At 43.5% G+C, this 12,467-nt stretch overlaps 1 protein-coding gene across 8 annotated transcripts in view; it reads right to left on the bottom strand.

Moving 5' to 3' along the window:
- The window catches only part of UPF3A (UPF3A regulator of nonsense mediated mRNA decay), a 35,463-nt gene that overhangs the window by 7,632 nt on the left and 15,364 nt on the right, over window positions 1-12,467 (bottom strand). For 4 of the 8 annotated variants that reach the window (XM_044250178.1, XM_044250179.1, XM_044250180.1 and 1 more), the window contains 2 exons: window positions 11,072-11,369; window positions 8,557-8,705 (listed from right to left, as the gene is read on the bottom strand). In XM_044250178.1, the coding sequence (XP_044106113.1) occupies window positions 8,557-8,705; window positions 11,072-11,369 (447 nt within the window). Of the gene's footprint in view, window positions 1-7,521; window positions 7,959-8,556; window positions 8,706-10,284; window positions 10,630-11,071; window positions 11,370-12,467 lie in introns of those variants that run through there. The other 4 variants (XM_044250181.1, XM_044250182.1, XM_044250185.1 and 1 more) reach the window with 4 other exon arrangements.

The raw sequence follows: 12,467 nt of genomic DNA, 5'->3' as shown, positions 1-12,467 counted from the left end.
GATACCGAGAGTCCGTGATTCTCCCCTGTTCTCAGCTAATTTCCCATCTGGAGCAGCAGTTTCTAAGCTGTGTTTTCTCAGCTCTGTGGTCGGGTACATGAGGGAAACACTACATTTTGTGGGAACATCCTGGCTGACCTGTAAAACCCATGTGAAGCATTCAGTGCCATAAGAGTTCTCCTATGTAGCCAAGGGCTGAGAGACTGCCTTTAATGAAGCTGTTCCCAGACATTTTTGAACAGCAAGCACTTTTTTTCATAACATCCAAGTTAATATGCCAATTGAGAAGACACTGTTTATAGAATCCTGGGAAGATGTTGGTGTTTATAGATTCCTGGGAGGATGTTACAGGCTCCAGGCCGCACCTCTTGGGTGAGTAGTTGATGTCAGTTTACATTGGGCCCCTTGAGAAAAACCTTCCAGTACTGGAGTTGCCTTCTAGGCCAACAAGAAGGAGAAGTAGGATTCCTTGGATAAGACGGTGGTCTTGTTCTCATCTAAACTGACTCAAAATGAGGACTGGAAAAGACAAAGGTGTGCAGCACCCAGAAGATAAAGATGTTACAGATATATATATTTGGAAGCCTTCGGTCTCAACCAGCTGTTAAGTGTAACAGATTGTTTTCCTTAGGACTTTGCACTTCTGGTGCAAACTTCTCACAGAATCCTTCCTAGACCTTTGCTCAAGGTGGAGCCAACCAGATCCCAGATGACTTGCCATCTACTGTGGGTTTTTCATAATACAGAAGATACTATGCCAAAGTAGGAGATGGACGAATAGTTTTGGCCTTTGGTTAAGCCGGTGTGTCCTTGGCTCACCTCACTTATGTCTTTCCACTTTTTTCTCATTTTACCTCAGGATCAAGATTACCCCACCCCTTTTTTTTTTAACCTTGGCAATTTTGCCTCCTATACAGTAGCTTTAGTCAATGTGACCCTCTAGTCATTGTGACCCTATCTACATTTTCATTTTCTAGTCAATGTGACCCTATTTTCCTCTGTAATTACAACTATTTTAAGTGAGCTCAGTCCAGTGAGTTTTATATAATATGAAAGATTACTAGACTTCACTCAACATTCATGGACCTGACACTTATATTTTAGGTGACCTATTGACTTATCTGGGATCTGTCTGTAGCAGATACTGTTTTTAAGATTTTTTTTTACATTTTTAAGGTCTACACCCAACGTGGGACTTGAATCCTTGATGTAGAGCCTCATGTTTTGCCAATTGAGCCAACCAGGCACCACACTCATTTTGTTTTTAATATTCGTGTGGATTCTACAGCTTTGTCTTAGATGAAGACAGAAGGATGCTTACCAACTCAGCTCTGAATTCATTTGGAATGAGAATCAATGAAAATCTATTTTTGTACATAAATCCTTTTAAAAATTAGGAAACTAAAAATCATCTTAACCCTACCTGCAATTACTATTAAATTGTGGTATATTTCCTGTATTTTTCCTAAAAGCTTGAGTATTTTTATGTTTGTACCTCTTAACCTCCCTTCACCCATTTTGCCCAGCCCCTCCAGCCCCTTCTCCCCTCCGGCAACCACTGGGAGTCTGTTTCTGTTTGTTTTGTTTTTAGATTGTACATAGAAGTGAAATCATTTGTATTGCTTTTGTTCTGATTTATTTCACTTAGCATAAAACCCTCTAAGTCCATCCATGCTGTCGCAAATGACAAGATCTCATTCCTTTTTTGTGACTGAGTAATAATCCATCGTCTGCATATATACACGCTTGTGCATGCACACACACATATATATATCTGTAACATCTTTATCCATTTATGGATGGACACAAGCTCCTTCTGTATCTTGGCTATTGTAAATAATGTTACAATAAACACAGGGGTACATGTATCTTTTCAAATTAGTGTTTTTGTTTTCTTTGGGAAATTAGCCAGCAGTGGAATTACTGAATTATATGGTATTTCCATTTTTAGTCTTCTCGGGAACTTCTATACCATATTCCACAGTGGCTGGACCAATTTACACTCCCACTAGAGCAGTGCACAAGGGTTCCCTCTTCTCCACATCCTCTCCAGCTTGTGTTACCTCTTGTCTTTTTTATTCTACCCGCTCTGAATAGAATCTAAATTTAATAGAAGTGTGATCTCGCTTTGTGGTCTTAATTTGCATTTCCCTGATGATTGGTGATGTTGTGAACCTTTTCATGGTTTTTTTGTTTGTTTGTTTGTTTGTTTTTTTGAAGATTATTTGTCAGAGAGAGAGAGAGCGAGCACACAAGCAGGGGGAGTGGCAGAGGGAGAAGCAGGCTCCCGGCTGAGCAAGGGGCCCAAGGTGTGTGGCTCAATTCAAGGATCCTCGGATCATGAGGTCCCAAAGGCAGATGCTTAACAGACTGAGCCACCCATGTGCCCCCTTTTGACCATCCATGTCTTTGGGAAAATGTCTTCTCAGGTCTTCTGCCCACTTATTAATAAGATTGGTTGTTTTTCTCAGAACTGATATAATCTTTATGTATTTTGGATATTAACCCCTCATCAGATATGTCATTTGCAAGTATCTTCTCCTATTCTGTAGGCTTTTTGTTTTGTTGGTGGTTTCCTTTGCTGTGCAGAAGCTTTTCATTTTGGTGTCATCCCAAGAGTTTATTTTTGCTTTTGTTTCCCTTGCCTGAGATGCAGCACCCACCAGTATGTTGCTAAGGCTGATTTCTACAAGATTAATGCCTATGGTTTAGGAGTTTTATGGTCTCAGGTCTCACATTTATGTCTTTAATCTGTCTGGAGTTTATTTCTGTGTGTGGTGTAAGAAAGTGGTCTGATTTCATTTTTCTGCCTGCAGCTGTCCAGAACGCAGCACTATTCATTGGGGAAATCTTTTCCCCACTGAGTATTCTTACTTCCTTTGTTGTAGAACAACTGACCCTCTACTTCACATTGGTACACATCTTTTCAGATATTTTCTAGCACACAAACATCCAGTGTGTTTAACATTAAACATCCAATGTGTGTTTTCTTAAAGCACAGCTTGCAATTCTAACTTTGTAACACACTGTGGACATTTCAGTGTCAGTATTCTGCCAGCCAGACATTTCCCACTTCTCCTGTTACAGCAGGGTGTAGGGACAGCCGGTGTGCTTACTGTCTGTACTTGTGTGGGTCTGTATGTAGGATGTGGTGTTAGGGAGCTCAAATGCTAGCTGGAGGACATTTCCATTTTATGTTTTGATGTGGCACTTTTGCCTGAGGAATTTTCTTTGTAACACAGGAATGACCAAATCTTGTTGGGATGATCCAGGAGAGGGGAGCCACCACTGGGTTCCTTCCTGCACCCTCTCAGTCCTCAGGTTTCCTGGGACAGGCCTGTCTCACTCAGCTCCAGCCACTGTTAAAAGACCACGGATGGGCAGCTTCAGACACAGATACTTATCTCACAGTTCTGGAGGCCAGAAGTCCAAGATCAAGGTGCCAGGTATTTCGGTGAGGACTCCCTGGCTTGCAGACAGCCACCTTCTGGTGTCTCCTCTTACAAGAGCACTAATCCTGCCAGATCAGGGCCCCATCCTCATGAGCCCATTTAACACTGATTACTTCTTCACTCCAGATACACTCATACGGGGGAGGGAGGAGAGTTAGGGCTTTAATACATGAACTCTGTGGGGACAAAGTTCAGTCCATAGCAAGGCTTGAGTCAAGATATCATGGTTTCTACCAGTTGTTAAGACATCCAATAAATGCCAGAGTTTGTTACCCAAACATCTCCTACATTGGCCCTCACACCCTAGAGTGGCACAAGAATCCTTTGTCAAATCAGTTGTTCCACTTTTTAGTTCGGAAAAGTAGAGTCCAAGTGATGTAGGAAATGGCTACCTCAAGCGTGTGTGGCCAGGTAATTATATGTAGGCACACAGCTCTCAGTTTGGCACCTTGACAGGACAATTTCTACCATGACAATAATTTGAACTGTTTTACTAAAAATGCTATTCTTGTTGAAAAATGCCATTCCTCTAAGGGATAGACTGCTTAAGTCTGCCAGGACATCTTTTATTGCTTTTGTGATACAAAGTTACTAATGTAATTATTTTTCCTATAGATGTGTAACAGTGAAGAATTTGGGGAGAAATTTAAAACATTACATGATAAACATGCTTCTGATACAAAGGAGAAGCACTTACAAGAAGCTGTTAGCTTTCCACCAAAATGCAGCCCAACAGAAGCTCACACAGAGAAGACAGCATTTTTCTAAACTTCACTGAAGTGACAAAATTTTAAAAATAAAGATTTAAAACTGAATCTTCATATAGCAATTACTATCATTCAAACTTGCTATAGCTGGGACTGGGTTGAAGCAATGAACTGGTGGACTGAAGTAGGCTAATTTGCTTTAAAAGAAAAAAAAAACCAAAACCCTGTTGACTGAATACTGTTCTGAAAATAAACTTCTTTTCTGTCATTTTTCTCTCTTTTTCTTGCTATTAACACAGATCAAACAAATCAAATACCTAATTCTTCACTTTACTTACTTCTTCACTTTAATCTCTGACATGTCCTTAATTCTAAAGATAGGAAGAACAGAATAGCAAACAAATCCACTTAAAGTGTAGATAATTCTCCCTCCTTTTATCAGAGTTGAGAAAACAGATACAAATGAGAATTCCATGACAGGCGAACCTAAAAGATCCTTTCTTGTGGTGTGATGTGAAGAAGCTGACGCTCTTCACCAGCTGGGTCCCCTACGTGTGCAGGACGCGGCCAGAGGTGCCCCCAGGCCACAGCCACACACCCCACTTTCCTTGTGGAGATCTGTACAGAGAACCTGTTGCCCATGAGCTGCCTCATCTTACCCCAAGGGTCTCACTGTCACATGACTCAAGAAGTGGGAGATGATGCCTCGGTAAGCACTATTATCAAGCAAGTGAAAACTTGTTTCCAAAGATGTAAATGAGATTCTTCAGAATGCCTAATTCATGTCAGATTTGAGGAATTCCTTCAGTTAGCTGGTGTTTATAATTTACTAGCAACACTGAGATCCATTAAAATACTGAGAGTTAATGTTCTGCTTTGCTAGGTTCACATTTGAATATAATTATTAAAACTATTAGATAGCCAAATAAAACCAGACTGGAATCTAAAAGGAGAAACAATAGAAAAAAAAAAAAAAGAAAAATTTGAAAGGCAAATATAGAAGGCAAACCAAAGGGTGGCCAGCCCCACACCGCCCCTCAGTCACACTGAGCACTGTATCCCCTCCCCGTGATGTAGGCTGCAACTCCCATGGGGTATGTCCATATGAAGAACGTTTCTACCATCTCTTAGACATGTGGCAAACTCAGAAACCTTTTTTTCTGGGTAATTATTAATAAAAACTTTACAGATATGAAAGCAGCTTCTGACTTTGCCAACAACAGGTGTTAGACATCTCTAAACCTGTTTCCTAGTTTATAAAAGGGAGTTCATCTATGTCCTACCCAACCAATCTTAAAAGTGAGTCTAAGCCAAAACTGGGAAGTGTATATAGAAGTGTTTTATACCAAGGTAACCCATCATACAGATGTATTATTGTTTTAAATCAGTAATCTCAAAGTGACTTTCGGGAAGCCCTGGGGACAGATCTCAGAGGGAGTACTGCGCTTTTACCTACTTACTTTCCAGCTTTGAGGTATAACTGACAGATCTGTAACAGTTAAAGTGTACAACATACTGATCTGTAACATGTATACATTATGAAAGGATTACAGTGAGTTTGTGTCACCTCGCATATTTGTGTTTTGATGAGAAAATTCTACTCTTAGCAAATTCCAATTATACAGTACAGTGTTATCAACAGTCATTAGGTCGTACATAAGATCCCTGACCTTAATCTTATAACTGAATAACCTAGGACTTTCACTAACCTCTCCCTATTTCCCTCACACACTAGTCCTGTCAGCCACCATTTTACCGTTTCTAGGAGTTGGACTTTTTTTTTTTCCACACTGTACCTGTAAGTGACACTATGCAGTATTTGTCTTTTTTGTCGGGCTTACTTCACTTCGCATAATGCCGTTCAAGTTCATCCACATTGTTGAAAATGGCAGGGTTTCCTTTTATGAGGCCACATAATATTCCATTTTCTTTATCCACCCATCCATCGTGGACACTAAGGTTATTTCCATACGTTGGCTACTGTGAATAATGCTGTGATGAACGTGTAAACGGTGCCCACAGTGGTACTGCTGGATCATATGGTAGTTCTATTTTTAATTTCTTGAGGAATCTCCACACTGCCATACCGTAGTGACTTTACTACTTGGCGTTCCCATTAATGGTGCACAAGGGTTCCCTTTCCTTCACAACCTTGCCAAGACTTGCTCTCTTGTCTGTGTGATTTTAACTACTCTGACAAGTGTGAGGTGATACTTCCTTGGGGTTTTGATTTCTATTTCTCTGATGAGCAATGGTGTTGCGCACCTTTTCATGTACCTGTTGGCCATCTGGGATGTCCTCTTCAAAGAAGATCTATTCAGGTCTTTTGCCCCCTTTTTTATTGGGTAATTTGTAGGTTTTTTGCTGTTGAGTTGTATGAATTCCTCACATATTTTGGATATTAACCCCTTATTAGGTATCTTGTGTTAAGATATTTTTCTCTCTCAGTGGGCTGCATTTTCATTTTATAAATGGGTTCCTTTCATGTGAAACTTTTTTTAGTCCTAATGTAGTTCCATTTTTTTATTTTTATTTTTGTTGTCTTTGCTTTTCATGTCAAATACAAAAAATGATCTCCAAGACTGGTGACAAGGATCGAATCCTCTGTTTCTTTCCAGGAATTTTATGCTTTCAGGTCTTATGCTTGAGTCTTCAGTCCACCTTGGCTCCACTTGTGTTTCCAGATCAAAGCCCTATATATAATAAGCACTGAGAACACAGCGGCTTACTCACTGGGAGTTCCACTCTGATCCATACTCTAAGTAGGAGTCAGCAAACTACGGTCCACAGACGGCCTACTGCATGTTTTATAAAGAAAATTTTATTGGAACACAGCCCTGTCCATTATGTATTGCCTAATGGCAGAGTTTATAACTTGTAACGGAGACCAGAGAGTATGCAAAGTCTAAAATAGTTACTACCTCTCCCTTTTCCATCGGTGCTGGCTGTGCTGGGTCACATGGATGTCACTACATCACAGCAAGTCCTTCTCACCCCTCCCCCACCAAATTCTTAGGAGTCCCAGAGTCAAGAGCAAGAGCACAGCAATGCCATGGGACAGAGTATATGTCCAAAAGCCAAATGTCTTTAACAATAAATGAGTCTCAGGTTGTTTTTATTTTATTTTATTTTTTAAGATTTAATTTACTTATTTGAGAGAGAGAAACAGGGATAGGAAGAGAAAACACAAGCAGGGTGGAGGCAGGGAGAGAAACAGCCTCTCCACCGACCAGGGAGCCTGACACGGGGGTTGATCGCAGGACCCAAAGTTCATGACCTGAGCCATCAGGTGCCCCAAATTCTCAGTTTTTTGATAAACATTTCATATTTAGTTAGGAATAATCAACAAAGTACTCAGGTAATTAAAGCTACATTTTGAAAAGCAATATTTTATTATGTAAAATTCAATGTAGGAAAAGTACTGGAATTCAAATCCATAGCAACTAAAATTATTTAATATGTGGTCCAAAGCATAGTACCAAAATACATTAATGTTTAAAAATTTCACAAACATTAAAAAATACTGTGAACACATAATTGCAGAAAGCTCCATTAAGTCCTTTTGAAAATAAAATGGCCTCAGACTGCAAAAAGGAAAACCCCAGATGCTGTACCTAAGTTGTCCCTGTCCCCAAATAATGCTCTTATGTTACCTCAGCAGCCCTTACGTAACAGCGGTTACACACCACGAGCAGCACACCCATCAGGAGACTGTGAAAAATGTCAGTGGCCAAACTGTTGAAGGGGCAATACTTCAAGCTGTGGACTTCACGTGGGGGCAACGCTCCTGTCCTAGGGGCTACAGCACGCAGACGTCAGAGAATGCTCCTGGCACGGGGCACAGGTGTCTGGATCACCAGCTTACAATGGCATGAGCGCGGCTCCCTCCCCTTTTTTAAACTACAGCGGCGTGCGCACGCACACACACACACACACACACACACGCGCGCGCGCGCACGCACACGAGATCCAGATCCCAACAGACCACTTACTTACAACTGTGTAGAACTCAAATTACAGGTTATTCCCACAACATGTTTCAAGTGCTTCAGAGTGCACACTGGTACAATACTAATTTTCTTCCCTGTTTTAATCATACTTTCTACTTTTCAAAACAGATTATCTGTTCTGTTTTGGCTAAACAGTATATACTAGTTTATACTAAAAATGGTAAGATCTATGACAACTCAATTTTCAATTTTTTAACAGATTGCTTCTTAAGAATGGTTTCTAAATGTTTCTATACCACATTTATATTTCTAGTTTCTGATTTCTTTATAAGGAGTAAATATACCTTGCGAGTTTTACTCGAGGCTAATTGATACACTTCTGGATGCCCTTTCTAACCCATAAAACGCTGAATGGGAGCTTCCCAGCAAGCATGCGCGCTGACTCACCCTGCCTCTTCACTCTTCTGGGAACCAGCCCACGCCGAATCTTCAGCCTCGCCCCTGCTCCCATCATGGCCCTCCATGGAGACTCCCCCACCAGTTTCTTGTGCTCGGATGCGAGCTCCTGGCTGGTACAGCTGCAAGGCTGGCCGGTCCTGCCAGGACAAGGAGGGGGGGCAGTTACCCTTCCAAAGGCTGGCAATATAGGAGGGAGCAAAATGTCTCTACTTCCAGGATCTGATGATCCTAATTAGCTAAAGCAAATCAGTCTTGCGGCTAAAAATCTGCCTTTTTCACATCACTATCTCAGACACCAAGCATTTTGAAGCCAAAAAAAAAAGCCATGAAAAGGAAGACAGTTAATATTTAAAATAACCTGAAAGAAGGTAAAATTAGTATCTGGGAAAATGTTACGCTCAAACCCAGAGCACCCCCAGAGCCAGTGGAGTCCTGGCGTTCCCCTCCCAGGTGAAGATTTACACACACGTCTCAGCCCCTCCAACTCATCAGGCAGGGTAAACACTCAGCCTGAGACAAAGCAAGGCATGGCCAGAGGTGGCTTTTTAGGGCCATGAGCCGAATTAATAACATCTATAAAGAGCACTTTCCATGTGGCTTATTCCTGAACTGTCTCCACCTGACTGAACTCTGAGGTAGAGGAACACAACAATGCTTGAATAAAGTGTGTAAAAGGGGCGTCTGTGTGGCTCAGTCACTGAGCGTCTGCCTTCAGCTCGGGATCCAGGGTCCCGGGATCGAGTCCCATGTTGGGCTCCCTGCTCCCTACTCCCCCTGCTTGTGTTCCCTCTCCTGCTGTGTCTCTGTCAAATAAATCAATAAAATCTTTGAAAGAAAATAAAGTGTGTAAAATATTACTGAACTGTCTTAGGACACCAGGACGGTGAGGCCAGCGAAGGACCAAGGGACACTGAAGGTTAAGAATCAGAAGCAACAGCGGGAAGCCAGCCAGCTCTGTCCTGTAGGAGAGGGGTCCAACCAACCCCTGGCTCAGGGGAGCCTCCTGCACCTGCACCCCTTCCCTTGGCCACCTGGGGGCCCAGGCACATCCCACAAGATGTCGCTCACCAACTCACCTCTACCCGCCCGCAGGCCCCACAGTCACCCCCGGGACATTTGCCGGCATGCCCTTTGCCTTAGTGGAAGCCTGGCCGGTGAAGAGAGCGGGAGAGGTCTGGGTTAGGGTTAGGGCACACAGAGGCACAGGGGTCCCATGCTATCTCCTGCCTGTGGCCAACACACACGGTCCTGCTTTTCCCCAGGACAACACTGGTTGCACAGACGGAGAAAGGACACTGTAGCCAGCCAGGCCTCATACAAAAGGTGCCATTATGCACAAGGCACCTTATTACCTCCAGAGCCTCACAGTTAGTGGAGGAGTCCCAGCACCTAAAGACATGTAAATACAGACCACTCACTGCCGCATCAGCAGGCAGCTGAGCCAGTGTTCACGAAACAACTTCCACCCAAAAGACCCACGGCTAGACCTGCTGTTCCTGCACTTCAGGTAACTACAGAAACCTCTGAGCGATACAGATGTGGTTAGTCAAGGCTGCAGATAGATCAGACGGCTCCCCTCAGGGCGCCGGGGGGCTCCGTCGTTGGGCATCTGCCTTCAGCTCAGGTCATGATCCCAGGGATCGAGCCCTGCGTCAGGCTCCCTGCTCTGCGGGAGGCCTGCCTCTCCCTCTCCCATTCCCCCTGCACATCCCCCCTGTGTTTCCTCTCTGTCTTTATCAAATATGTTTTTAAAAAAAAAAAAAAAAGGCTCCCCTCTTGGCAGTAGCTCTACCTTGCCTTTACTGGGAACATTTAAAAAACCACATTACTGATACCAGCAACACCTTGGGTGGATCTGAAGGGAATTCTGCTGAGTGAGAAGGCCAATTTCAGGTCACACACTGTGTGCTTCCACTTCTAAAGCACCCCTGAAATGACAAAATCACGCAGACAGAGGACAGCGTGCTTGTTGCGGTCGGGGATGGGTGGCAGGAGGGTGTGGACAGCAGCCCGGAGAGCCTCGGAGCCCGAGCGGCACTGGTCGCACCATGGGGCCTGGCCCTGGAAGGGAGGGGCCCCATTAGTAGTGCTTCTCTGCAACACTGTGATCTGAATAAAAATTAACCTCAAACTCTTGGGGGGAAAGAAAGCCATTTGGTGGACTAAGTGGACAATTCCAACCCTTCGCCAACTACACGCATCTGACGCATATTTATGAGCCACTGACTGTCTCCTGATAACCAGTTTGTTACTAGTAACATAAGAGAAAGCTCCAGAGTGTCACGAAATGCAAGCCCCTGGGCAATGCACTCCCTGAGAGCGCAGAACCCAGTAGGGGCAGATTTTCCACTGTCTAAGAGTGTGTGATCCGAAATCTCAAGACTCCTAATGTAGATTTCTCTGTTTCGGCTAAACAGAGGAACTTCTGTTTGGCAAAGCAGGTGTAAGCCTACAGATGTGCAGTTTATACTTTTAAGGTTGATGAATGAACGAACAAAAGAACCTTGTTTCCCAGACGCTCTGCTTTGGGTGCTGGGCCGCCTTCACTCCTGTGCTCTCTCCCGGGCCACTCTGCTGCCTCCACAGGGACGCCACTGTCCTGGTTCCCCTTCTTCCCTGTGTCTGGGGGGTCTCCTTTCCCCCATTTTGGCTCTTCTTCGTTTCTCCTTGGAAACTTGGCTACCTCACAGGGAGCTCCGTGCTTTGTGCTGTCGTCCACGTGGCATCTCTGTGTTTCAGGCTCTTTTTCTCGAAATCTGCTCTCCAGCTCCCTTTGCTCTTTATCACTGTCATTCTGTGACCTGTGATTCAAGACAAATTCTCAGTAACCTTAGTTAGGTACACTGCTTGTCGAGTACCTATCTTCCCATCCAGACTAAAAGTTACCAAAGAGGCAGGGAATACCCAAGTCTGCTTGTCAGCGCATCGCAGACATGCGTGTAATGGGCACGGCACAGGCATTCAAGAAAAAATTGTTGCAAGATGAATCGACAATAGTAACCACGGTATCTACTGTTAACCCTAAACGACATACATAACAGGCATATGTACTTAGTTTTCTAATTCTCAGTAACCCCCCAAAGTAAATATAACTCCCCCCTTTACAGATAAAGTCCAGGAGACCAAACGGCTCAAGTGACTTTCCTAGTGGCCCAAGTCCATGTCCATCAAGACACAGAGCTGATACTGATGGCTTGGTTTCTGCTTCAGGTGTAACTCAAATTAACTGAAATTTACTCCTTTTTATACATATATTACACTGGTAAATGCACAAAAAATAAATAAGTGTCTGCTTAGCTCCTTTGGTTCTTAAAGTCTTTCCCTTCACAGCCCACAGGTAAAAATCCTCACATGCTATCTGTGGCTTCCCCTCAAAACAAAAGCAGCAGGATTGGTGGGGAGAAACAGATCCATAAGCAAATGTAAATTCATGCCAGAAACATGACAAAAGGCACTGCTACAGTATCATAAGCAATGATACAAACACCTCCAGCAGAAACCATAGTGCTAACAGATCATAGATTTCATAATCATGTATGAATTAATTTTACAAACAAACTAATAAACCAGAACCCCCCAAAAGAGGGAAACTTTTTTCTTTTTTTAAATCACAAGTCTGTGTGGAAGGAAGACAGTAAGAAGTCATTCAGATTGCTGTTTCTAGGAGGCAAACGGCAGCCTAAACCCATGACCCTGCCATCCCGCCTGCAAACGTAAATTCCCTTCCAGACACCTCAGAAGCAGAGCAGCCCTGGCTCTGGGAAGCTCCAGCACGTCCGGATGCAGGGCATGTGCAGGAGCCCTGGGCCAGGGGAACAAGGAGCCTCCATACACTTGCCCCATGGACTGTGGAGGTGACCGAACCTTGAGGCTCAGGGGCAGGCTCAGAGGCAGGAGGG

The sequence above is a fragment of the Neovison vison genome, chromosome 5, assembly GCF_020171115.1.
Source record: "Neovison vison isolate M4711 chromosome 5, ASM_NN_V1, whole genome shotgun sequence".
In the NCBI taxonomy this organism is placed as follows: domain Eukaryota; kingdom Metazoa; phylum Chordata; class Mammalia; order Carnivora; family Mustelidae; genus Neogale; species Neogale vison.
Note: the sequence above shows the minus strand (reverse complement) of the source record. Positions and strands in the feature narration are given on the sequence as shown.